The following is a 24547-nucleotide window of genomic DNA, read 5'->3' as shown; positions in this document are numbered from 1 at the left end:
GCATACATGCAGGAAAATACTTTCATAATAATTCATAAAATAATAATAACTTTGGACTGGAGAAATGGCTTAGCCATTAAGAACACTGGTTGTTTTATTTTTTTCAGAGAACCTGGGTTTGTTTCCCAAAACCTACATGGTGACTGACAACCATCTGTATGTCCAGTTCTAGCGGGTCTTATACCCTCTTCTGACTTCCGTGGGTACCAGGCATACACATGGTATATACTCATATGCAAACAAAACATTGATGCATATAAAATAAATATCTCTAAACCCCCAACTCATAGCATAGATAAACTAAAAGTAACAAAAAATGGTAAAAATGGTAAACTTTATGCTTTACTAAATTTTCCAAAATAAAAGTCATTAGGTAGGCACAGTGGTACAAGGTTGTAATCCTAGCATTTGGGATGCTAATGCAGTAGAAAGCTTGTGAGTTTATAGACAGCCTGGGCTATATAACAAGTTTTAGGTTAGCCTAGACTACACAGTTGTTTTGATTTTTAATTGTTTTCCTCAAGACTGGGTCTCTAGGTAGGCATGGCTGTCCTGGAACTTGCTCTGTAGACCAGACTGTTGTGTTTATAAAAAGATAAGATATATGTCCCAGGTTTCAGCACCAATGTTAGGAAAAAGACAAAGATAGTGGGGGATGTGGTCAATGGAGGAATGGTGAGGAAGGGGGGAAAGGGGTGCCTCTGGGGTCCCATGTTGGTAATCCCTTCCTCCTGAGAGGCATGATGACAGTATAGTATAGAGCAGAATTTATTCCGGGAATGGGGAGGGTAGTTAAAAGGGTAGTAGGGGCAGAGAGAGAGAGAGAAGTAGAGAAGTAGAGGCCAGCCATGAAAGAGGGGGGAAGGGAATGGGAAGAGGAGGGACAAAGGGGTAAGAGCAAGAAGGCAAGAGGAGAGAGGGAGGAGTGGGCAAGCAGCCCTTTTATAGTGCCAGGTAACTGTGGGGCGGAGCATACCTGGCTGCTGCCAGGTAACCGTGGGGTGGAGTTTACAGAATCCTAACACAGACTAGCTTCAAATGTAAAAGATCTGCCTGTCTCTGCCTCCTGAGTGCTAGTATTAAAGGCATGCCCCACCATGCCTGGTTAGTGCCGTGAAAATGTCTTAGCAACCACTCCTCACAGAAAAGTAGAAAGGAGCCAGGCAAGTATAAATGATTTTTTGCTCAATGTTCAGTCATTGTAATGTGTAGAGGCCATTTCTCAGCCATGTTAGCGCATTTGAAAAGCATTATTCTTATTAAAACCTTCAGTGCAACAGAGGTACCAGTTAGTGTCCAGAGTCATTGTCTCCATCTCTTGATTTTATAAACGCTAGGAGGGGAGGGGAGAACCTGGGAGGAAGACCAAGTAGGAGGGACATCCAGAATAGGTCATTTGGGGATAAGAAGCAAGGGAGAATAGGTTTGTTTTCAAAGATGTACTAAGTGTGCTCGGAGCTGGCAGGGGCACAGGAAGATGTCACCCTTGCAGGTGTACCCTGGGGGTGGTGACAGCAGTGAGACACAGTGTGGGCGATGCATCAAGGTGGGGCAAGGGCAGGAGGAAGCAGGCTTAGCTTCAGCTGGAATACAGTGAGACTACATTCGTTTCCTGTGCTGCCATGTAATCCACGTAGTTTCTCTACCTCCGTGGGCCAGCTTAGGCTTACATTCATGTTCATCTCAAGGGGGATACACACACACACACACACACACACACACACACACACACAAACCACTAGTAGAGGTTCAATGTCCCCTTTTGAGGGCTTTTTTATTGTCATAATTATTAAACATGCTAAAGTCACATACAATGGCGATGTTTGCCCTGACTCCACAGTGGGGTGGCTAAGAACTGTAGGGGTGCCACTAGGTTCACATGGCTCTAGGGATGACTAGAGATGGGGGCGGGTAAAGAGGAAGGCAGATTCGCAAAGGCCAGAGAGCCCCTCATGTAGTATTTAGTTAACAATAGCAAGAAGCTTCAGACATCTTGACCTTCTCTGCATTTCTTTCCTTCCTAACCGTTTCTCGGTTTCATTTCCCAGCACGCAGTCCTTGAACCTTCTGCCATCTCTGGCTCTTCTGACCTCAGTCTGGACGATGAAGGAAGCTTTTCCTTGACTCTACCAGCCCCAGTTTTCTTTCCTTGGGAGGAATCTACCCAGCATGCACTAATGTATTAAGCTGCCTTATTTATTTATTTGTTTGTTTGTTTGTTTGTTTATATTTTTGCATGGGCAGGTTTTGGTGGTTTGGTTTGACACAGGGTCTATCTAACCTTGGCTAACCTGGAACTCGCTATGTCAACCAGGCTGGCTTGAACATACAAAGATCCAGCTGCCTCTGCCTTCCAAGCTCTGGGACTGAAGGCACACACCCCCACATTCTGCAAGCTCATTGTTTTAGGTCTGCCCGGGAGAAAGGGGCAGCTGCACTATGACTGAATCACGGAGACGGGAGGGGTTGTGCAGAAAGACCTAAAAAGTGGTACCTGAAGTGTTAACGGTGCAATGAGCAGAAGCCTACATGTGCCCCTCCTTGAGGCTCTGCACCCTGAGGGATTCCCCCCCTGCCCTTAGCACTAAGTGAAGGGGAGAGTCAGACTTCAAAAGCTTTAGTTCTCCTAAATGGACTGATCCACCCTTAGCCTAGTGACTACTAACTAGAGTCTTCGCCTGCTCATGTCCTTGTACCTCTACTACTGTGATGGCTTAAGAGAGCCTGAGACAAGACTATAGACAGGGTAAGCTTGCCTCGGGGACAGGCTAGAGGGATGAAGGGACAAGACACGTGAGAGTCAGAGCTGTGGAGGGGACAGAGGAAGTAGAAGGCTGAAGGGGAACTCGGCCATTCAGGAGCTGGAATCCTTTTTCCTCTTCTGGAAGCGCCGGAACTTGCCCTGGATGGCGAGGGCCGCCTTCTCTGTCTCTGGTGCTGTCAAGTCGATGTCAATTTCTTCCTCCTCCTCGGCCTTCTTAGTGCTGCCAGGCTTCCCTGTAGATGGGCAGGGGACACGGGGATAAGTCAATCCAAACCATTCCAGCCCTTCCCTCCAAACCTCAGACACAGCGCTTGGAGTCCGCTTTCAGCTAGACTACTTAAGGTCCCCTCACTCCGCCCCCATCTCCTCAAGGATTACAAATGACTAATGGTTAGGCTGGAGAGATGGCTCAGCTCTTCCGAGAACTGGCTGCTCTTCCAGAGGTCCTGAGTTCAATTTCCAGCACCCACATGGTGGTTCACAGCCATCTGTAATGAGATCTGATGCCCTCTTCTGCTGTGTCTGATGACAGCTACAGTGTATTCACATACATTAAATAAGTAAATTTTTTTTAAAGAGTACTTGGCACTCCTGCAGGTTACACATCCAGTGGCTCATGACCACCTGTAATTTCAGTTAAAGGGACTCTGAAGCCTCGAGGCCTCTGAGGGCATCGGCATGCATGTGATGCACATAGACTCACACTGTGGGTGCACACACATGCATATACATTTTTTTAAAAAATAAATAAATCTTTTAAAATACTTACTTTTTAAAGTTATTATTATTTCGGCATGTGTGCGTGCCCCATGTGTGGCGGTGGTCAGAGGACAGACAACTTGTGAATGTTATTTCTCACCTTCCGTCACGTGGGTCCACCCCCCCCCCCACATGACTGAGCTGAGGTCATCAGGCTTGACAAATAAGCCTTTTTCCCACTGAGTCATCTCGCTGGGCCCTTCTTTTCATTTTACATGCATTTCCCAACCATTCCAGACTTTCCTTGCTAAAACCAAAAGAAAAACTGCTGATATGGTTGCTTCCTAAGAAAAAGTAGCCAGAGCTAAGGGATTAGCTATAGTAATTGCTTGTTTTATTCGCCCTCACCCCATTCTTTGACGTCCACAGGAGCATCTGCTAAAGTTACAACTCTTGGATCAGGTTTCTACCTTCATTAGCTCTACTAACAGCCTAGCCCCAGCTACACTCACCTTTTTCCTCAGGGTCAGAGGCCTGGTTGGTTGCTGGAGGTGTTTTGGTGTTAAGCTGAGAGAAAAGAACAACATCATGAGAGACATGGAAGGGTGAAGGTGCTCCCTCCTCAGATCTTTTATGCATGTTCTAGCTTTCCCACGACCAGGTGAATTTCCCAAGACTTCTGAAGAAGCAGGTCTTGGGGTCAGATGAAAACTCATCAAAGCTCATTCAATAAGCCCAGTGTGATAAAGAATGCTTGTGATCCTAATATTTGGGAGACCGTGGCAAGAGGAGTGTCGTGATTTCCAGATCGACTTGGGCCACATAGTGAGCTACTTCATGGAATCTTCTTTCAAAAATAATTAACTCAATATTTAGTGGTGGTATAGAAACCATTGGGGGCACAAAACAGATAGAGAAACCCAGCCTTCACAGACCTTGTTCCAGGGACACTCAGACAAACAAGGTGACAAGTGAGATGGGGGAAAAAAGTACCAGAGAAGGCGAGTAGGAAGTGTTGAATGCTAAGTATGGACAGAGGAGCGGACCTTTACATAGTTGTCAGGAAAAGGCTATCTGGTCAACCGTGGAGGTGACCTTTTTTTTTTTTTTTTTTTTTTGGCATTGGGATAGAATCCGGGGCCTCATGTATGCCTCGCAAATGCTTTACCACCAAACTCTGAAAGGTGGCATTTGAGCAAAAAGCTATCAGTGATAAAGACTGGTTATCTGTGGCAAGATCCTACGGTGGAAGTATGACCAGACTCTCTGAAGAACAGCAGGATCCAGGCAGAGCTTAAGTGGAGAGAGAAGGAGGGACAGGAAGGAGGTCAGGGCTAGCTATGGGTGGAAGCCAGTCTGGGGGCTGCAGTCAACCAAGCAAAAGGAGATGGAAGCTTGAATCTGAACAGTGGCTGTGAAAGGAACACAAAAGTGTCAGCATTTTTTTCTCTTGGTTTTAGTAAGTTAAAGTCTGGAATGGTTGGGAAACTGTGGTCAAAGTGGTTCTAATTGGATAGGTTGTACTGTGGAAAAGGGGAGTCAAGGATGACTGGAAAAAAGTTCCCACTTCCTGCTACAGAAAAGACAACTTACGGGAGGGGTTTTAGGAAGAAGATCGGGAGAATTTTTGTTTTGTTTTGTTTGTTTTGAAAAGGTTTGGGATAGCTATTAGTCAGTCAGCTGAGATGTTTCTTGTTCATCTGACAAGGGGTGACAGTGCAGATGGGGCAGCTTTTGAACTAATCCTCCTGCCTCCTGTCCCTCACTTCCCAAGTGCTGGGATGGCAGGTGTGGGTCATAATGCCCCTCTCTCTAGCATGTGTTTTTGTTGTTGTTTTTGATAAGGAAGGGTCTACTTCGGCTTACGGTTTCAGAAAGGATGCAGCCCATCATGGCTGAGAGGGAGAAGGCTGGTCATGTTGCATCCTCTCTATCCTGGCTTTGAGGGGGTTGTTTTGTTTTTTGAGACAGGGTTTCTCTGCACAGCCCTGACTACCCTGGAACTCCCTCTGTGGACCAGGCTAGACTCAGACTCACAGAGATCCACCTCTGCCTCCCGACTGCTGGGACTAAAGGTGTGTGCCACCACTGCCTGGCTTCTACGGGACTGTTCTATCTAACAGAGATTAAAGTACAGCAGAAAAAAAGGAAAACCACAGGAGAAATAGGAGAGTCTTAACTAAGACCTCAGCGGCGAAACAATAGAGTACTCAGACCCCAAAGAAGTTCCATGGTAATGTAAGCTGGATTTGCTGGTGAGTCCTGAGAACACTACTGAAGAGATTTCTCTTTAAAGACAGTGGGACTGGACGGTGGTTGGGGATGGATATGGGTTGTAGAAGGGTGTTTGTTAGGGTAGGAGATTTGAATGGTGGTGGGAATGATTTAGTAGAGAAGGGAGAAGTGGTGATAGAAGAGAGAATGGATAATTAGCAGAGTGATGGCTCCAATAAGCAAGAAAGAAATGGAGACAGTACATAAGTGGAAGGGGTGGCCTTAGACAGGGCTACGGACGCAGCATGTACAGGACAGAGGCGAGCAGGGTGGCAGATGTGCTGCGGGTGTACAGACACTCTTCAGGGTTTCTATTTCCTCACTGAAACAAGAAGGGCAAGAAGTGTTAATGGCCGGAGGAAAGACTGGATGGGTGAAATGCTCACCTAAGACAGAGCGGCAGGCGTGGTAGAGCAGGATCAACAGAGAGTAAAAGAGCCCTCTGGAGGCTAACAGCAGGGATGCAAAATGAAACCAAGTAAGATACCATCCTATCCTCCAGGGGGAATGTCCTGGTGTCTGCATTGTGATAAATACCACGAGCAAAAGCAACCTGGGCAGGGCAGGGTTAATATCAGCTTAGAGTTCCAGTCCATCACCCATGTCCGTCAGGGCAGGAACTCAAGGCAGAAACCTGAAAGTAGGTACTGAGGCAGAGACCATGGAGGAGTGCTGCTTAGAGGCTTGCCCATCTGTCTTTTAGTGCCCTGGGCCACCACCCCAGAGGTGGCACCACCCTCAGAGAGCCAGTCCCTCCTGCATCAATCAAGAATGTATGATACAGGTTTGCCCACAGGACAATCTGATGGAGGCTTTTTCTCAACTGAGTCTCTCTCTCTCTTTCAAAATGGCTGTGGCTTGTATCAAGCGGACATGAAAACTAGCCAGCACAGTGAAGAGATGAAACCGGTAACCAAACAGTAATTACTGGGCATTTATTACTGTGTACCAAACCTAGCCTATTAATTCTGTGAGATAGCATTCTATTTCATATCTGAAGAAGCAAGCTTAGAACAATGTTCTGAGTCTCACCCAAAGCTTAGGGAGTGACACTATTAGGAGGAGTGGCCTTTTGGGAGTTAGGTATGACCTTGTTGGAGAAAGAATGTCAATGGGGTTGGGTTTGGAGGTCTAGCCTCTGGAAATGTAAGTGAGCTCTTGTTTTAGGATTTTATTGCTGTGAAGATACACCATGACCAAAGCAACTCTTATAAATGACAACATTTAATTGGGGCTGTATTACAATTCATAGGTTCAGTCCGTTATCATCATGGTGGGAAGCATAGCATCATACAGGCAGACTTGGTGCTAGAAGAACCAAGACTTCTACATCTTGATCCGAAGGCAGCCAGAAGGAGACGTTCTTTTGCAGACAGACAAGAGTTGGTTCTCTTCTTCGCTAGGTCGAACCTGAGCATAGGAGTCCTTAACGCCCACCTACACAGTGACACACTTTCTCCAACAAAGCCACACGTCCTAACAGTGCCACTTCCCATGGGCCAAGTATATCCAAACCACACAGCCCCCAATTAAATGCTTTCTCTTCACAGCAATAGATATCCTAAGTCGCTTGATAGAGTCCAATGTTTTTAAAGATAGCATTATTTAACTATTATACATATTTCTTTAATCTGAGGCAAGAGCTGGAGAGATAATTTAGCTTAAAGTGCTTGCTCTGTAAATTGAGTCCAATCCCAGAACCCACATAAAGAAACAAGGTAATTCTAACACAAGGAGAGACAGAAATAGGTGGATCTCTGGGCCTCTCTCAGTCAGCCTAGCCTATCGGTGTGCTTGAGGCCAGTTAGAGACCCTGACAGCACCCATGAAAGAACACACGCTCAAGGTTAGCCTGTAGCCTCCACATGAAGACACACCCACACACGGGTACATCTGTACCCATTGGAGCATCCATACATACAGATAGTGAATAAAAAAGTAAATAAACATTTAACATCCGAGGCTGGACCCGAGGATACAAATGTATAATCCTAATACATGGGAGGCTAAGGCATGAGGATTACAAATTTTAAGCCAGCCCGAGCTACAGAGGTGGGAGGGAGCTGGGGGAAGATTTGAAAACACACCATACAAGATTCTGAAAGTTCAGGAAAGCCTTGCTAGTCTCTTGTAGACCAGAAGAGCTTCTATGAGAGGAGGGGTTATTTTTGAAACCCTGGGATGACAGTAATTATTCTTTCTCTTGTTGGTCTTTTTGAGTTAGTTCATTTTTACCTTATTTCTTGCACGTCTCGATCAGAATAGTGATCTAGTAGGTAATACCTTTCACCCTGCCATGCTGTAGTCTCAAAAAGTTTATTCACAGTGCAAAAGCACAGCATGGAGCATGTGCAGTGAGAGAGGACAGCCAAGAGTCCAGACAGGAGAGTCATGGATCAGGAGGAAAGTTCAACTGTTCCATGGTCTCGAACTTCGGATGTCACTTTCTCTATTGGCCAGCTCATCTCAAACTGTTATCCTGGCTTTAACTATTACCCCTGTCTTTTTTACTCAAAGCTTATTGCTTTAATCTGCCAAACCCAATCCAATTCCTCCCTTTTGAAAAAAAAAAAAAAAAAAAAACTTGCTCTTGTTCTCCTTTGTTCTTGCTCTTCCCTTCCTGCTCCTGCTTTGTCTCCTCGCCCCTTTCTCCCCACTCTCTCCTCATTCCCTTCCCCCCCCTCTTTCTCCACCTTCTCATGGCCTCTTCTTCTCCCCTCTCCTTTCTCTGCCTCTACTACCCTCTCAGCTCTGCTCCCCATGCTACTTAAAAAAGAAAAAAAAGAAGAAAGAAAGAAAAGAAAAGAAAAATTGACACCTATGCTAAATATCTCCCCTCAGGGAGTTCTGTGATGATTTTAATAAGAAATGTTCCCTCTAGTGTTGTGCATTCGGATGCTTTAGCCTGCGCATGTTGGCTAGTGTTATATCAACTTGACATAAAGTAGAGTCCTTTTAGAAGGGAAGCATCAGTTGTAAAATTGTCCCACCAGATTAGCCTGTGGGCAATCAGTGTGTGAATTTTTTAAAAGTTTTTAAGGAGTGCGTGTGTGTGTGTGTGTGTGTGTGTGTGTGTGAAACAGAGGGAGAGACAGTGTTTTACCTCATGCACTAAATCCCACTCATCTTCTCATCCCTTTGTATCTGCCCTTGCCACCTCCTCCCCAAAAGAAAATAGAACACACACACACACACCCCAAACAAACAAGCAAGCAAGAAGGCAAACAAACAAACAAACAAACAAACAAAAAAAACCCAAAGCATATAAAACGTCTGGTGGTGGAAGCTATTGCCATTTTCTTGATGTGAGAGGACCCATCTCACTGCAGGCAGTACCACTCCTAGGCTGATGGTCCTGTGTGTGATATAAAAAAAAAAAAAAAAGGCTGAATAAGCCATGGGAGCAAGTCAGTAAGTAGCACTCCTCTGTGGCCTCTGCTTCAGCTCTTGCTTCCAGGTCCCTGCCTTGAGTTCCTGCCATGACTTCTCTGGATGGGGGACTACAACCTATAGGATGAAATAAGCCCTTTCCCTCAAGTTAGTTTTGGCCACGGAGCCTTATCACATGCTTTATCACTCAGTAGAAACACTTACTAAGATACTGTGGTAGTTTGTTTTTTGTTTTTGTGATAAGACACTATGACCAAGGCAAGTTATCAATTAAAAAGGGCTCATGGTTCCAGAGGGTTAGGGTCCATGATGGCAAAGTGAAGCCATGGAGGCAGGAACAGCTAAGGGCTTACATCTCAAACCAAATCACAAACAGGAGACAGACACATCAGGAATGACTAAGTCTTTTGAAACCTCAAAGCCAGCCCCAGTCACAAATCTCTTCCAAGCCACACCTCCTAGTTCTTCCCAAACAGTTCCACCAACTCAGAACCAAGTGTTCAAACGCAAGAGCCTCTGGGGGATATTCTGTCATTCAACAGTCCCCAGCTGGTGGCACTGTCTGGGGAGGCTCCAGAAGTGTGGCCTTGTTGGGGGAAGCAGGCTGATTTTGAGAATTCTGAGATTTACACCATTTTCTAGTTTACTCTCTCTACTTTGTGCTCCTGGTTCAGAGTGTGAGCCCTCAGCCTCCTCTCAGCATCCAGTTCCTAACACCTGCTGCCTCTACCCTACTATCATAGACTCCAACCCCTAGAACTGTAAGCTGACGCAAACGCTCTCCCGTAAGCTGCCTTGGCCAAGGTCTTCTATCACAGCTACAGAGATATAACTAACAGGTTCTTCCCCAACTCCCTTTCTCATGTTAACTGATCTGAAGCCAAGTCCTCTAAGCAAGAATGTGTGTCAGAACTGAACCACAGACGGCCATGTTCCTTCTGCCCTGCTAGCTTCCCTCTTTCCTGAGCCTATCCTGGCCCTGGAATAGAGCAGCGGCTGTGATCTAGCTCCCCAGGGGTTCCCAGCTCCATTTGGGTTATATTTATGAAAGATCATAACCCGAGATCACGAGTTTCCATTAGTGAGGCCAGAAAGGAGTACTGTAAGGCCCCAACTGCTCACAACACCCCTTGAAATCTCCCTCACACCATCCGTGGAAAAGTGCTAGGGATTCTTCTCTCTGCCCCTCCTCCCTCCATCCTTTCTAGCCAGCTCTCAAAATAGCTTCTTGTGGGCACTGCATTTCTAGATTTAGCTGTTTGTGACTTGTTGGGGGTAGGGACAATTGAACTAGCCTCTGTATGGTACTCAGTTGCTCACTGGTCCCTGTCCTCTGCCTCAATGTTCTAGGTTGTCTTCTGGAAAATCAATTTTAGATGAATCAGGATGGCCTGGTCCATGTGGTGCCATCCCTGGGCTGGTAGACCTGGGTTCTATAAGAAAGCAGGCTGAGCAAGCCAGGGGAAGCAAGCCAGTAAGTAACATCCCTCCATGGCCTCTACATCAGCTCCTGCTTCCTGACCTGCTTGAGTTCCAGTCCTGACTTCCTTTGGTGATGAACAGAGATATGGAAGTATAAGCTGAATAAACCCTTTCCTCCCCAACTTGCTTCTTGGTGTTTTGTGCAGGAATAGAGACCCTGATTAAGAGAGCATTCTAGCATGAGAGTCCAGGTTCCTCAACGCTATCCTATGTAATATGTAGATCTCCAGCTAAAGTGTTTGTGTGTCCTTGAATTCACTCACATACACTTGAGAGGAGGGGTCTAATGTGAATGGCCTGGCTGTAGAAGCTACCCTACTGATGTAGAAACAGCAGAGCAGTCCCCAGTGGAAAGGAAGATCTTGGGAATCATGATTGGATTCCATACCGACAGCCAAGCAGCTGAATCCAAAATTCTTCTCAATTTGGATTCTCAAGCATCTTCTCAACTCACAATCCAAACCACCTTCTTCGCGTATATACAGGAAACCTTGGGGAACTGGACCCTGCCCTCTCATCATGGAGCAAGCTCACATGGTCTGCAAGGACTTTATCCCAGACCACTCATCTCCACTCAGATTTGTGCTGGGCTTGTTGACTGGACCACCCTGATTTGGGGTTTGCTTCCTGGTGCTTGCTCTGGAGGCTTCTGACCCACCGAACTGACCCCCAGGGACTATTCAGATTCTTCACTCATAGGGCCAGATCCTGGCCCTTCAGAGTCTGAGAATTCCATGTGCAAGACCATCACACTCTTCTCCAGAGCAAACGACTCCCTTGCTTACATCCGAAACTATTATTCCTGTCCTAGTGAGCTCGGAGCTGGGCTCAGTGCAGTGCCATTGCCCACACAGGACTAATTGTTTCCACTTCTCAGTACCAAGCACTAATTAGCAATGTGAAACCCATCACATCTCACTCTCCCTAGAGAGCCCCAAAGTCTTCCCTTGCCTACCTTCTTGTATTCCTGTCCTCCACTCCCTCCTCTGGGCCTGATGTGTTCCAGTGTTCCGTTCCATCACTTGGCAGTAGGTGCCAGTTCCTATGAGTATGCTCTTGTTTTCTCTGCAGCTCAAAGATGTGGATTCTCCGCTCCATGGGGACAGTAGAAGACAAGGCCTGCTGGGTTAGGGGATTTTTTTTTTCTTTTTTACCATTAAGCTTTAAGATGCAGATGGGGGCTATGTTTTTTCCCTAGTATTTCCCTTCAAAAAGTTATCTGCCTTTTTCGTTCCCCCAAATCCGAGCACGGGAAAGCATTGTATACCATCCTGGCTTTCCTCGACCTTTTTTTTTTTAAATCAACAGTCAAACCAGGTCCTTTTTTTTTTTTTTTAAGATTTATTTATTTATGTACACTGTTGTTATCTTCAGACACCAGAAGAGGGCATCAGACCCCATTAAAGATGGTTGTGGGCTGGGAATTGAACTCAGGACCTCTGGAAGAACAGTCAGTGTTCTTAACCACTAAGCCATCTCTCCAGCCCCAGACCAGGTCTTAGGCGGCCTTAGCTCCCAGGCTCAGCCCCTTTCTCTCTTCTAGGACCCACACAATCTGACCTTTTATTCTCTAACATAATTCTTTGACCCCCATTTCTCTCTCTACCTGCCCTCTCTCCTCCCCTTTCGATGTGAATTCCTTTTCCAAGTACCATTAGAATGAAAAGAAGCAGACCTGGGGCCAAGGTCTGAGAACAGGAACATTAAAAGGATAAGGAAGATCATTACGGTAAGAGAAATAAACCAGACTCAGAAAGACAAATAGCTGGTTTTCTCTCCTATGCAGACTCTAGACATGGGGGGAGGGGTGCGGGTGCAGGAGAGAGAGATGAAAATAGACAGGGGACCAGGAAGCAGAGGAAGAGGAGAAAATGCTGGGAAGCACATGACTGGAAAGCAGAAGGGGGGTGTCTTCTTTTCAACAAGCAGTCCGGAAACAACTGGATGGTCACTTGCAAAACTAGACAAAAGAAGCCCACCTCAAACCACACCTTGAACCTTACAGAAATCAACTGCAAACAGACTCAAAACCTAAACTTTGAAGAAGCGGAGGCCGGAAGGCAAGCCTTAGGTCAATTTGGCATGTACAACACTGCAGGCTTACCACACAACATAGAAGTCCTGTCTCAGGACCGTAACTGCAGCAGTTGCTACAATTAAGTGTAAGATTTTAGAGTAAAGCATAGGGGGAAAGGTTTTGCAACCTTAGGATAGAAAGAGAATTCCTCAGATGTAGACGAGTTTAACAAAACTCAGAAAAACATTATAAACTGAAACTTTTCCCAAGAGACGAGAGGTAGAAGCTACAGGCGCAAATAACCTATATTCCAGAGGTTTGGGGTTTTGTTTGTTTGTTTGTTTAGCATGGTCCTACACTGTATAACTCAAGCTGACCTAGAAGTCACTATGTGGCCCTTGTTTATATCAAACTCATGCAATCCTCCTTAACCTTCTGAGGGTTAAGATTGCAGGCCTGAGTCACCATAGAATTCGTTTTAAAGTAAACGTCAAAAAAATTTATTGGAGCTAGAGAGATAACTCAGTGGTTAGGAGCACTTCCTGCTCCAGCAGAGAGGACTGAGGTTTTGTTCCCAGAGTTCACATGTAGGCTTACAACCAGTTTCAGATGATCTAGCACCTTCTTCCAGCCTTCTCAGACACCAGGCAAGCTCATGGTTCACTTGCATATACTGGCAAGCAAAACACTCATATACACATGAAAATAAATCTCAAACATCAGGGAAAGTCAGGTGGAGAGCTCAGTGGTTAAGAGTATTGGCTACAACCAAGTGTGGTTTTAATCCCAACATTCAGGAAGCAGAAGCAGGCATATTTCTGAGTTGGAGGCCACCCTGGTCTATAGCCAGAGCTACACAATAGAGAGACCCTCTCTTTAACAAAACAAAACAAGACCTAGGGAGTGGTGGCCCACACCTTTAATCCCACCTTTCCGGAGGCAGAAGGCAAATCTCCCTGAGTTCAAAGTCAGCCTAGTATACAGATTGAGTTCCAGACAGCCAAGGCTACACAGAGAGACCCTGTCTAGAAAAAACAACACAAAGCACTGGCTGCCAATTCCCAGGATCCACTCCCCCCCCACACACAAAAAAAAAAAAAAAAAAAAAAAAAAAAAAAAAAATCCAAGAACAAAAGCAAACAAAAGATAATTGTGTCCAATCATGGTACAACATGCCTATAATCTCAGCACAAGGAGGCTGGGTCAAGATCATAAGTTCAAAGGCAACATGGGCTAAATAATGAAACCCTATCTTGAAAGAGAGAGAGAGAAACATTGTATGAGTCAGCGTTGTTTGTCTTGGCACCTAAAGACAGTCCACATAACAGCAGCTTAGTTGATCCTTCCCCTTTGGCCTCTACCGGGGAGTAGGTACCCCATAATTCAACTGCTATACGGGACCCACCCACCCTGCCCCCTTCCGCTCTGTCGCTTTCCCCTTAGTGGTGTTACCACAGCAACCATCATCATCAGAAGAGGAAGACAGATCCCTCCTCTTTTCGAAGCTGCAAGTTAAAACCAGTTTGGGGAAGAGCAAACTATTCGCTCCCTTCACAGTCTTCACACTCCCAGGCTCTTGAAAGAGGGATCACAGATGGCTAATCGCGGCAATAACCAGGAGCATGGATCATTCCCAGTACCTGGTGCAACCGCATCTGTATGACTTGGGTGCTAGGCAGATAGACACACAGATTCTAGTACTGCTACAATTACTTAGCTTTGATGGACAGCCACAGAAACCCACTGTTGTCTTTGTAGACCGGGGCAGAGAGACCTAAAAAAGAGCCCACCACCCACACCCCATGCCTGGCAATGGCAGTGCATACTTTTAATCCCAGCATTCAGGAGGCAGCGGTAGGCAGGTTTTTTTTTTTTTTTTTTTTTTTTTTTTTTTTTGAGTTCTGGGCCAGCCTGGTCTACAGAGTGAGTTCCAGGACACCCAGGGCTTTACAGAGAAAACTCTGTCTCCAGAAACTGAAGCCAAAATACAAACAAACACACGCCCCCCCCAAGGCCACCCCCACCCCCGTCTTTATATTGACATAAATCTTAGATTTCACAAACTTCATTTTTAGGGAGAAAAGGGAGCAGGAGTTAGTGGATATTTTTCCAGGTGGTGGGTGGTAAGAGGCTTTGTTCTTAATCCGCCATGAGGGTGTTTCTAGGCTGATGAATTCTCCCCCAGTATTCGATGGAAGCCACCGCTAACCCTTACAGAAGCTTCTGGGATCCCGTGCCCCAGCACGACCCTGGACTGCTGTTTTTGGAGATCTGTTGGAACTGTTTCAGCTCTTTCAGTGCAGTAACCAGCTGCAGTCCTCAAACAGCTTCAGAAAGCTTTGCTCAAGGTCACCCTCAAGTTAATAACAGAAAAAGAACTAGGAACCCTTACTTTAGTTTCTCCATCCGCACATTCCTCTCCTAATACAGAAACTGTAGGGCCAGACGCCTGACAGGACTAGACCTTAAACAGCACCAGTTTCCCGGTCTGTCACTCTCCCCTTGACCACCCACCCTGTTTTCTAGACTTGTCCCCTGGTTTGTCCCTCTTCCTTTGGCCGCCTAACTCTGTTTCCTGGAATAGCCGTACCCCCCCCCCCACTACAGGCAGGGGCAGAACTCTTTGCCCCTGCCAACTCATGGTATGCAATGAGTCAACAGCCCCTGCCCATTGCCCCCAGCACGGGCTGCCACAGTTTAATGAGTGGTTATTTGTGGCACTCTGCACACAGCTTGGAGCCTAGCCTTTACCCCATACTGAGGAGTAGGGGATGGGGAGAGAGAGTAAAGCCAAAGCTTCATTTATTACTATAATCTTCAATGTGCATCCCACCAGCGGTGTTAACATTCTAAAATAAACGTATTAATCCCCCTACAGCCTACAAAGCAAACACTCAGCTGGAGGCCTTTGTGTGGGAGGGAGGCAGCACCAAACAACAGAATGGTAACCGGCACCTCTTTTCCCTGGGTTGGGGGTTGGGGACCAGGTGATGCTTTCTGGAGTCCAGCAGTGGGAAGCAGAAAGCAAAGCTTTCAGAGTTGTGGTATGTGGTATCTCACCCAGGGAACAGCTCACCCCTGTAACAGGCTGGGCCACTAGGACCTCAGAGGCTAACCTGTGCCTTCTAAGTCAGCCTAGGCAATGCAGGAGGGAAGGAAGGGAAGGGAGGAAACAACCCAGGTTTCAGTGAACCTGATGTGAGAAGAATGTGACACTTTGTTGTTGTAGGTTTTTGTTTTTAAAGATTTATTTCATGTATGTGTGTACACTGTCTCTGTTTTCAGACACACCAGAAGAGGGCATCAGATCCCATTCCAGATGGTTGTGAGCCACCATGTGGTTGCTGGGGACTGAACTCAGGACCTCTGGAAGAGCAGTCAGTGCTCTTAACCACTGAGCCATCTCTCTTCAGCCCATTTGTTTTGTTCTGGTGTTTTGAACTTGGGTCTCAAGTCGCTCAGGCTGAACTCCTGATCTTCTTGCTATCACCTAAGTACTAGGATTACAGGCACACACCAACACACGTAGCCACCAAGTCTGGACCTCTGGGCCTTTATTTAAGGACACCTTGAAAGAGTGCAGATTTCATTCAAAAAACAGAAGAAGGAGGAGGAGGAGAAGGAGGAGGAGGAGGAGGAGGAGGAGGAGGAGGAGGAGGAGGAGGAGGAGGAGGAGGAGGAGAAGAAGAAGAAGAAGAAGAAGAAGAAGAAGAAGAAGAAGAAGAAGAAGAAGAAGAAGAAGAAGAAGAAAAAGAAGAAGAAGAAGAGAGAACATTTGGTGTTCTGTTCACTGATTGTCATTCTTCCTGATTCTTATTCTCTCACTTTCCCAGGCCTCAAACTCACTACAGCAGGGAGAGGATCTTTTCCAATTTCTGAAACTCCTGTGTCCAGTTCCTGAGTGCTAGGATTCTAGGATCCTGTTCTATGTGGAACTGGGGATCAAACTAAGAGTTTTGTCTGCCCTAGGCAAGCTGTCTCCTGCCTCAGCTACAGCCTTAGCTTGTTTTTACTTCGTACCTGAGACTGGCCCTGAACTGGCTACACAGCGGAGGGGGCCTCAAACTCACCCTCCGGCTTCCAACTCCTAGCTCACAGACACGCACCATTGCAGAGGAGTTATGAATCTACTTCTGACTGAGCTTACCGTGCGTGACTGAGAAGTCATGTACTGTACTAAGAGCTGAACCCAAAGGCTTTACACATGCTAGAAATTGTTCTGCTTCTGAACAGCCTCTTATCGTGTGTGTGTGTGTGTGTGTGTGTGTGTGTGTGAGAGAGAGAGAGAGAGAGAGAGAGAGAGAGAGAGATGTGGCAGGTGTGTGTATACATGTGACTATCTTTGAGAGTCAGAGAAAGAGTATAGACATTTCCATGGCATTCTGAGCTCCACAGTGGGGATACATAGGTCAAGCACCAAGGTGTGTGTGTTGGGGGCTGAAGGTAGTTAAACATGGTGATACGCGGCTCTAATTCTAGTACTTGGGAGACGAACGTAGGAGAGTTGCTAGTTTAAGGCCAATTTGGGCAACTTAATATAAACCTGTCTCAAAATAAGATAAAAGGGAGGCTGGGAATGGTGGTGAATGCCTGTTACTCTACCATTTGGGAGGTAAGGGTAGTAGGAGAAGGTGGCCAAGGCACAAGTATATCGCTCAAGAAGTTAATTAATTCGTTAAAATATAAAGGGAAACGATAGCTTAGTGATAAAGTATTTCCTCTGGGTTTGATCTCCAGTGCTATTTTTTAAAAGCTGCAAGTAAGTGAGATTATTCTACATTCGATGGGGCAACAATTTAAAGGGTCCTGAAGAAAATTCATTTGGAAAGAGACAGCAGCAGTATTGTGCCCTTGTCTTTCGGTGCTATACAAACTTAGAGACCTGGACCCAGCTTCCTCACCTGTAACATCAGAAAACGGGACCAGATGATCTCTACAGGTCTTTGGCAAATCTAAAATTCTATCCCTAAAATATCTTGATATTTCATTTTGAGCTAATCCCAGCAAAAGATATACCTGGCTTCCAACCTCAAAGAAATTCTGCAAAACAAAGTTTAGTTTTTCTATGACAAACCAGACTTACAAAACAATGACTTGGAAATTAGGAAAATTAGAAGGGAAAAAGTGGTAATCATCCACAGATCCACAGGACCAAAAAAGATCGCAGTTGATTATCTTCTTCCCCTCAACCAGGGCCACAATCTCTACCATGGCTGCTAGTTAAGGCCCTGCACAGACAGGCAGGAACAACGCGTCAGACTCTCGGCACTCCGCATGACTACCAGCCGCACAGAAACTTGACTTTCAGTGCGATACCTGATCATGGCTGCCCTTTGGGAGAGTGAGTCAGCTCTGTACTCAGATCACAAGATGACAAAACCATCAGCTTCTCACCAACCAACCAGAAAGTCTTAATCAAGCTGCTAAAGCCAATGACATAAATGGGCAAGCAAGAAAGGGATGAACCACGCGAGAAGGCTGTGAACCAAATTCTCTTTTCCCTATTTTAGAAAACAGATTTCTGGAGATGAAAAACAGTCTAGGGCTGGAGAGATGGCTCAGTGGTTAAGAGCACTGACTGATCTTCTGGAGGTCCTGAGTTCAAATCCTAACAACCACATGGTGGCTCACAACCATCTGCAATGAGATCTGATGCCCTTTTCTGGTGTGTCTGAAGACAGCTACAGTGTACTTATAATAAATAAATAAATAAATAAACTATTCTAATAACAAGTAGTCAGTCCTATGTTTTATATTCAATTTAACCAAATAATAACCAAAGCATTATATAATAAAATAACAATAAAGCAAAATATAATAATAAAGCATCAATAAGGGAGAGAGAAACTTGGATGGCAAGTTCCCCAAAACTGGCTCCCAGAAGGTCCACTAGAACTACATCACTCTGAATGTCCTTTGTGGGGAAGATTGCAGATGGAGACAGATTTGCACGGGGAAAGAAAGTGATCCCTAAAGAGCGATATCTTGTCTCCATCAGGTAAGAAAACCTCAGAAGAATAACAGAGGAGAGATCTGTTCCTTGGTCTATCCTCTGCCAACTAAAACGCAGGAGAGGGAGGTGGGAATTGTCACCGGCAATCCATGACTCCCATGTCAGCAGAGTAATTGTTGGACCAAAGGATTCGCCCAGCCAAGTGCCTCACTGATGAGAAATGTCACAGCTTCGTGCAAAACCCTGCAGTTGTACTTTCTGCAGCCAGAAAAGCTGCATAAAAAGGGAGAATAGGAAAGAGCCCTCTGGGACTGAACGAATTTCCCAACCCCAAGCTTCGCCAGAACCAGGGGGAAAGTTCTTAAAGGACAGAGACAGGCTGTGATTCACAGCAATCAAGTCTGCCTCCAGCTGTGAACACAGACGTGCTGGAGATGAGTCTGAGTCTCCCTGCAGCTCCTGTGCACAAGAGCATGCAGACACAGAGAGATGCTCCGCTGCAGTACTGAGTGACAGCAACAGCCACCAAGGGAAAGCAGAGCTAGCCATCCTGCTCTACCAGAACCTTCCTTACGGTTCCGTTGCCTTGGTCCAGAGCCCCCTCCCCCCCACCCCCATTCCTCATTGGAAACGTGAACCTCTTAAAGATGTCCAACATCTCATTTCAAGCAGGGCCTCTGAAGCAAGAAAATAAGCAGGTAGGGGAGGTAAAGATTCGGGGTACCTGGTTCCTGGCCTGGGCACATCAACTTGAAAGAGGGGGTCCATGGGGTAGGGCTGAGAGAGATAAAGCCCTAGAGCTCCAGGACTCCAGGCAACACTTCCATTTTTATCCTAGTTTCTTACAAGAGGAAGAAAACAGACTGGTTCTTACCCTGTGGGGAGAAAGAGATTCCCCCCTTGGGGCTCTGGTTTAGAAACAGCTGGTCTCTGTGTACACCCAGGTGGCTGTCTCTGGATGTTATAAATCTTCATCCCTGAAGCAAGGCTCCACTCGGTGTTAGGAACCAGCCTGGATGGTTAAATTGTTAGCTGGCCGTTTGCTCTACAGCTCAGGAGGCTGAGCAGTCTTGTAGAGTCCTACTCTCTGTCCATCTGCAGAGCCCCTCTTTAAGGTCAGTCAAGTTCAGCTGCTGTCTAGAGGAGCCCAAAGATTTGACTTCCCCGAGCACACTCCCAACTGTTCTTCACTAAATGTCACTTTAAAAGCCCTCCACCACGTGTCTTATCCAGGGGCTATGCGTGTCTCCTCATGTTAGTTTGCACAAACTAACCACAAATCATGTCAGCATAGTCTTCAGATAAACTCCTGGGTGAAGGATGGCTTGGATTAAAATTGTCAGATTCAGAAACAGGATGCTGGGCAGGGTGGCTGGGACCCTGGACCTTGGTGGGGTAAAAGAGCAAAGAAAGTCTCCCTTCTCACATCAGAGCTGGAAAAAGCCAGAGGAGGTCACTCCTTTTAATTTTATTATTTTCTTTCTGCAAGATTGCCATGGTCACTGTCACAAGGAGCTGAGGTACTGGAACTTTCTTTCCTCTGCAGCCCACCAAGTGAGCTGGATTTTCCAGGATAAACTCAGTGGACATAGCAACCAAGACAACATAGCAGTTGGCACTAATTGACTCCCTAGGTGATAACTTTTGGTAGGAGTCAACAGAACTACTCAAAATATTCATCTTTCCTATCTAAACAGGCCCAGGCTCCAGGGAATTCTTTGTCTCTCTCTGTCTCTCTCTCTGTCTCTCTCTCTGTCTCTCTCTCTCTCTCTCTCTCTCTCTCTCTGTGTGTGTGTGTGTGTGTGTCTCCATGTCTCTTTATATCTCTATCTGCTTTTAGTATTAGAGACTGAGCCCAGAACTTCATTCATGCTAGGCAAGAGCTCTATCATTATTAAGGAGGCTTGGCAATTCTTAATTTGGTTTTCTGAAACCAACTAACTTGAAACACATACACACACACACACACACACACACACACACACACACACACAGGTTAACTCAGATTCCAGATTGAGTGTGTATTAGAAGACAGGAAGTGTTTAAAGTACTTGACATATATAACTTAATCTTTTAGAACAACCAGGATTATCTTCATTTTACAGCTAGAAAGCTGAAGCACAGACAAATTAAGTGATGCTCCCAAGGCCAAACTACTCAGTAGCACAACTAGGCGCTGGCACACTGCTGAGAAGCACTGGATACAAAGGCTCGCTTACTAGGAAAGGGAGCAGAAGGAAGGCATGAGATGCCATTGTTCAGACCAACATCATCTGGGAAAGACAACCTTGTCTCTTGAGCTCCTGATAAACGGATCTGCCCAGGACGCTACAAATTTAGGCAATAGGGACAGGTCTTCTTAAAGTCTTACCATGGACAGTGTTCCTTGAAATGAGTCAACCAGTTAAGGACCAGGTTGACCCCCAAGACCATCACCACGCAACCTGTGCAAAGATTTGGATGTAACCGGCACTGCAAAGGGAAGAGAACATCCCCAGGTGCTAGATGTGTCTTCCTCCTCTACAGTATTCATGGAAGGCAGGTACCCACCCCCCATCATTCTTCACTGAAAAGTGCCACCTGAAGGGACGGAGTTAGGTGGCCAGGGATGGAGCTCTTGTTGGCTGCTGCTTATGGAATGCAAGAACCACAAAACCCTAGCGGAGGCTAGAGAGAACTGAAGTGAGGGCATCAAAGAAAGCCATGGTAACCTCGGAGCAATAAGACAGATGCAGAGGAGAGCATTCCAAGAGGCTTATCGCCCTGAGAGCTCAGTTCCCGCTTACAGCTGACTCCAGTCACCCCCTCCCCAAAACACTGGGCAATTGTTAGGCTAAAAGCACCCCGTTCCAGTAGCTTCAGAGACCCGGGAGGTTGGGGCTTTCCTAGAGGGGCAGTGGCGTCCATCCAGAGAGTACCTCTCGCTTTCTGGGGACCTGGAGCAGCCTTGTCCCAGCCGCAGCCCTGGCCCGGAGCGCGGGAGGTGACGGGGTGTGCCGAGTGGACCACTCACCTCGCTCATCCCGGCGGGGGGGACGGGGCGTGGCAGGTGCAGGTGAGGCAAGGGGTCCTCGGAGATGCGCGAGTGGTCTCGGAGAGCCGAGAGTTGCTGGGCTCCGGGACAGCGGGGACACCGGGCTCGAAGAGGAGAGACCACGATGCGAGCTGCTGCTTCGTGCTGCCCCAGGCGCTCGGGCTGCAGCGCTGCTCAGGGAGCCCCTCTGACCTGGTCCTGTCAGCTGCTCCCGGCGCCTTAACCGGCTCCACCTTTTATAGTGAGCTGCGGTCCCTGCCTCCAGCCCAACCAATAGAAACTCTGCCTAGCGCAGACTGACAGCTCCTTGAACCCAGTGGTGGCTGGCTCAGAAATCTGCTGCATTTCCAAACTAGGGTAAGACGGAGAGAGCGGGAAGGAGGGGGAGACCATGGGGGATGAGAAGACAAAAAAACGAAGTAGGGAGCCGGTAAAGGAAAGAGAAGTAGTAAGTAGTATCTGAAGGAACTGAACTCTGGTCCTCTGGAGGAGCAGCTAATGCTCTTGAGCCTTAGCTCAACCAGGAATGGTACATATCTTTTAAGGGGAAAGTAAGGAAGAAGAAAATAAACAGAACACAGGTAAATGCACGGACCTTCTGATAACTTTAGCTAATGTAATTCTGTTTATCTATCTAGTCTTCTTCTAAGGAAATTCTTTACATTTTCATGCCTATGGTATTGATACGCGTTATAAAAATCCCTCACAGCGTCAGCCAGACAAACCCAGATACTTCCAGATTTCACAGATATATTCCTTGGTTGGTACGGTCACAGACTGGTACGGCTGTAACTGGGGTTTGTCTCAACCAGTCAGTGGTTTGGTCTCTTCTCAACGACCAAATTCAAAGAAGACCTACCTCAAACAGTCCTTTTCCTAACCCGACTCTTTGTATTTATCCATTTCCTCCTTCTGGTTAGAAATAAGGAAGATGGGGGAAAGATCCATCTGAGATGCTCTGATTCTGTGTCTAATAGGAATCTGGTTGCCTCCCTTACTAAAGTTCTAACTAGGCTAACTCTGAAATCTTTCTAATGTGAAATTAATTAGCACTGAAAAGGTCGATGCTATGAAACAAGCTTTGAAATGATAATGAGAATTCAGCCTCTAGGTTAGGGATCAGTTAGCTTTCCAGGTAACAATCAAATATTCAATGTTTTTTTTTTCTTTGTAGGATCTAAGTACTCTTTGCCGAGCCATCTCCTATTGCCCTTGAAAACTGCCACAGTTACGTCAAAAAACAGTTATGGCTGCATCTGATAGAAATGGATTTGTGACCACTGAAGTTTGGATTTCGTATAATTTCATGGGCTACATGGTGTCTTCTCTTTAAATTTTAGTAGAAGAGCTGGAGAGATGGCACAGCAGTTAAGAGCACTTGCTGCTGTTCCAGAGATTTCATGGACAGTTTCCAGTCCCAATGGCTCACAGCTGTGTTTGTAACTCTAGCTCCAGGGTATCTGGTACCCTCTTCTGGCCTGCACAGGCACCTATACAAATGTGGGATCATGGCATATACTCACACATATGGTAGTGTATGTGGTGGTTTGTATACGTTTGGCCTAGGGAGTGGCACTATTAGGAGGTGTGACCTTGTTGAAATATGTGAGTCACTGTGGGCCTAAGTTTTAATACCCTAGTCCTAGCTGCCTGGAAGTGTGTCTTCCACTAGCAGCCTTCAAATAAAGATGTAGAACTCTCAGCTCCTCCTGCACCATGCCTGTCTGAATGTTGCCATGTTCCCACCTTGATAAAAACAGACTGAACCTCTGAACTTTCCAGCCCTAATTTTAAATGTTGTCCTTAAAAGAGTTGTCTTGGTCATGGTGTCTGTTCCCAGCAGTAAAGCCCTAAGACAGAAGTTGGTACCAGAGACTAGGGTATCACTGTGATAGACCCCACCATGCTTTTGTTTGGAAGAATGTGGATTTGGACTTTGGATTTGGAAAGCAGTGGAATGCTTTAACTGGGGCTTAATGGGCCATTGTAGTAGAAATATGAAAGACTTTGATGCTGAGAGAGATTAGAATGGTGCAGAACGTTGCAGACCTGGCCTAAGAGGTTTCAGTGGAAAAGAATTTCGGTATATGGCATAGAAACTGTTTTTACAATGTTTTGGTGAAGAATGTGGCTGCTTTTTGCCATTGGTTGAAGAGTCTGCCTGAAGTTAATGTGAAGAGATTTCGACTAATTGCTTTGAAAAAGGAAGTCTCAAAACAACCTGGTATGAATTCTGTCATATGGTTAAAGTTCACTCTTATGAAGATCATTTTAATGAAAAGGAGAAATCTGAGAAAGGAATAATACAACATATATGGTTTATTCTATTAAAGAGTCACCAGAAAGTAGAATAGATCTGAATCCTATATTCTAGGAGATAACAGATTAAGGGAGTGGGACTTTGAAGCAAGATTCTACTCAGCTAAGTTTAGATCCAGGCATGGTGGTGCACATTAACCCTAGGAGACAGGCGTGCAGATCTCTAAGCTCAAGGTCAATCTATAGAACAAGATCCAGGAGAGCCAAGCCTAGGCAGTGAAGGAGTTAGAAAATAGAAAGCTAGTGATAATAATAGAACAAGTAATAGAGTAATAATAGTAATAGAACAAGGGGCCCGTGTTCCAGCTCCTGCAAGTAGTAAAACTCAGCAGCTTTGACCATGTGGTTCTGGCTTTAGAGTCCAGAATAGAAGTGACCACTGGCACAATTGATGCTGGTTAGATAAAGGTAAGAAATTTGTGGTGATTAAGAAGAGACCAGCATCACTGAGGTGAAATTTTCTGGGAAGTGTTTCCTGAGAGTACAAAGAAGCTTTGTTTCAGAGATAGCTGAGGTTGTACCTCGTGCTGCAGCTATACTTGGTAATGTGTAAGAGTCACCCAGGTAGTACTGGTTTTGAAGACATGAAGGGGTCATGGAGAGCAACTGAGGCTC

At 46.0% G+C, this 24547-nt stretch overlaps 1 protein-coding gene across 1 annotated transcript; it reads right to left on the bottom strand.

The window, feature by feature from the left end:
- Nucleotides 1–1753: 1753 nt before the first annotated feature.
- Nucleotides 1754–21808, bottom strand: PCP4L1 (Purkinje cell protein 4 like 1). The gene is made up of 3 exons (XM_080933750.1): nt 21593–21808; nt 3976–4030; nt 1754–2997 (listed from the first exon to the last, which is right to left on the bottom strand). The coding sequence occupies exons 1-3, from the start codon at nt 21599–21601 to the stop codon at nt 2855–2857; spliced, it is 207 nt and encodes a 68-aa protein (XP_080789876.1). The 5' UTR covers nt 21602–21808; the 3' UTR covers nt 1754–2854.
- Nucleotides 21809–24547: the final 2739 nt, after the last annotated feature.

This window comes from Micromys minutus, assembly GCF_963924665.1.
Source record: "Micromys minutus genome assembly, chromosome: 1".
Lineage (NCBI taxonomy): Eukaryota > Metazoa > Chordata > Mammalia > Rodentia > Muridae > Micromys > Micromys minutus.
The sequence above is the reverse complement of the archived record's forward strand: the minus strand, read 5'-3'. Positions and strand labels throughout refer to the sequence as shown.

Excerpts from the sequence above, each read along its gene's own strand:
- PCP4L1 (XM_080933750.1), bottom strand. Across the intron at positions 2,998-3,975 it reads CTCTGACCCTGAGGAAAAAG|GGAAGCCTGGCAGCACTAAG; the intron begins GTGAGTGTAGCT and ends GCCCATCTACAG.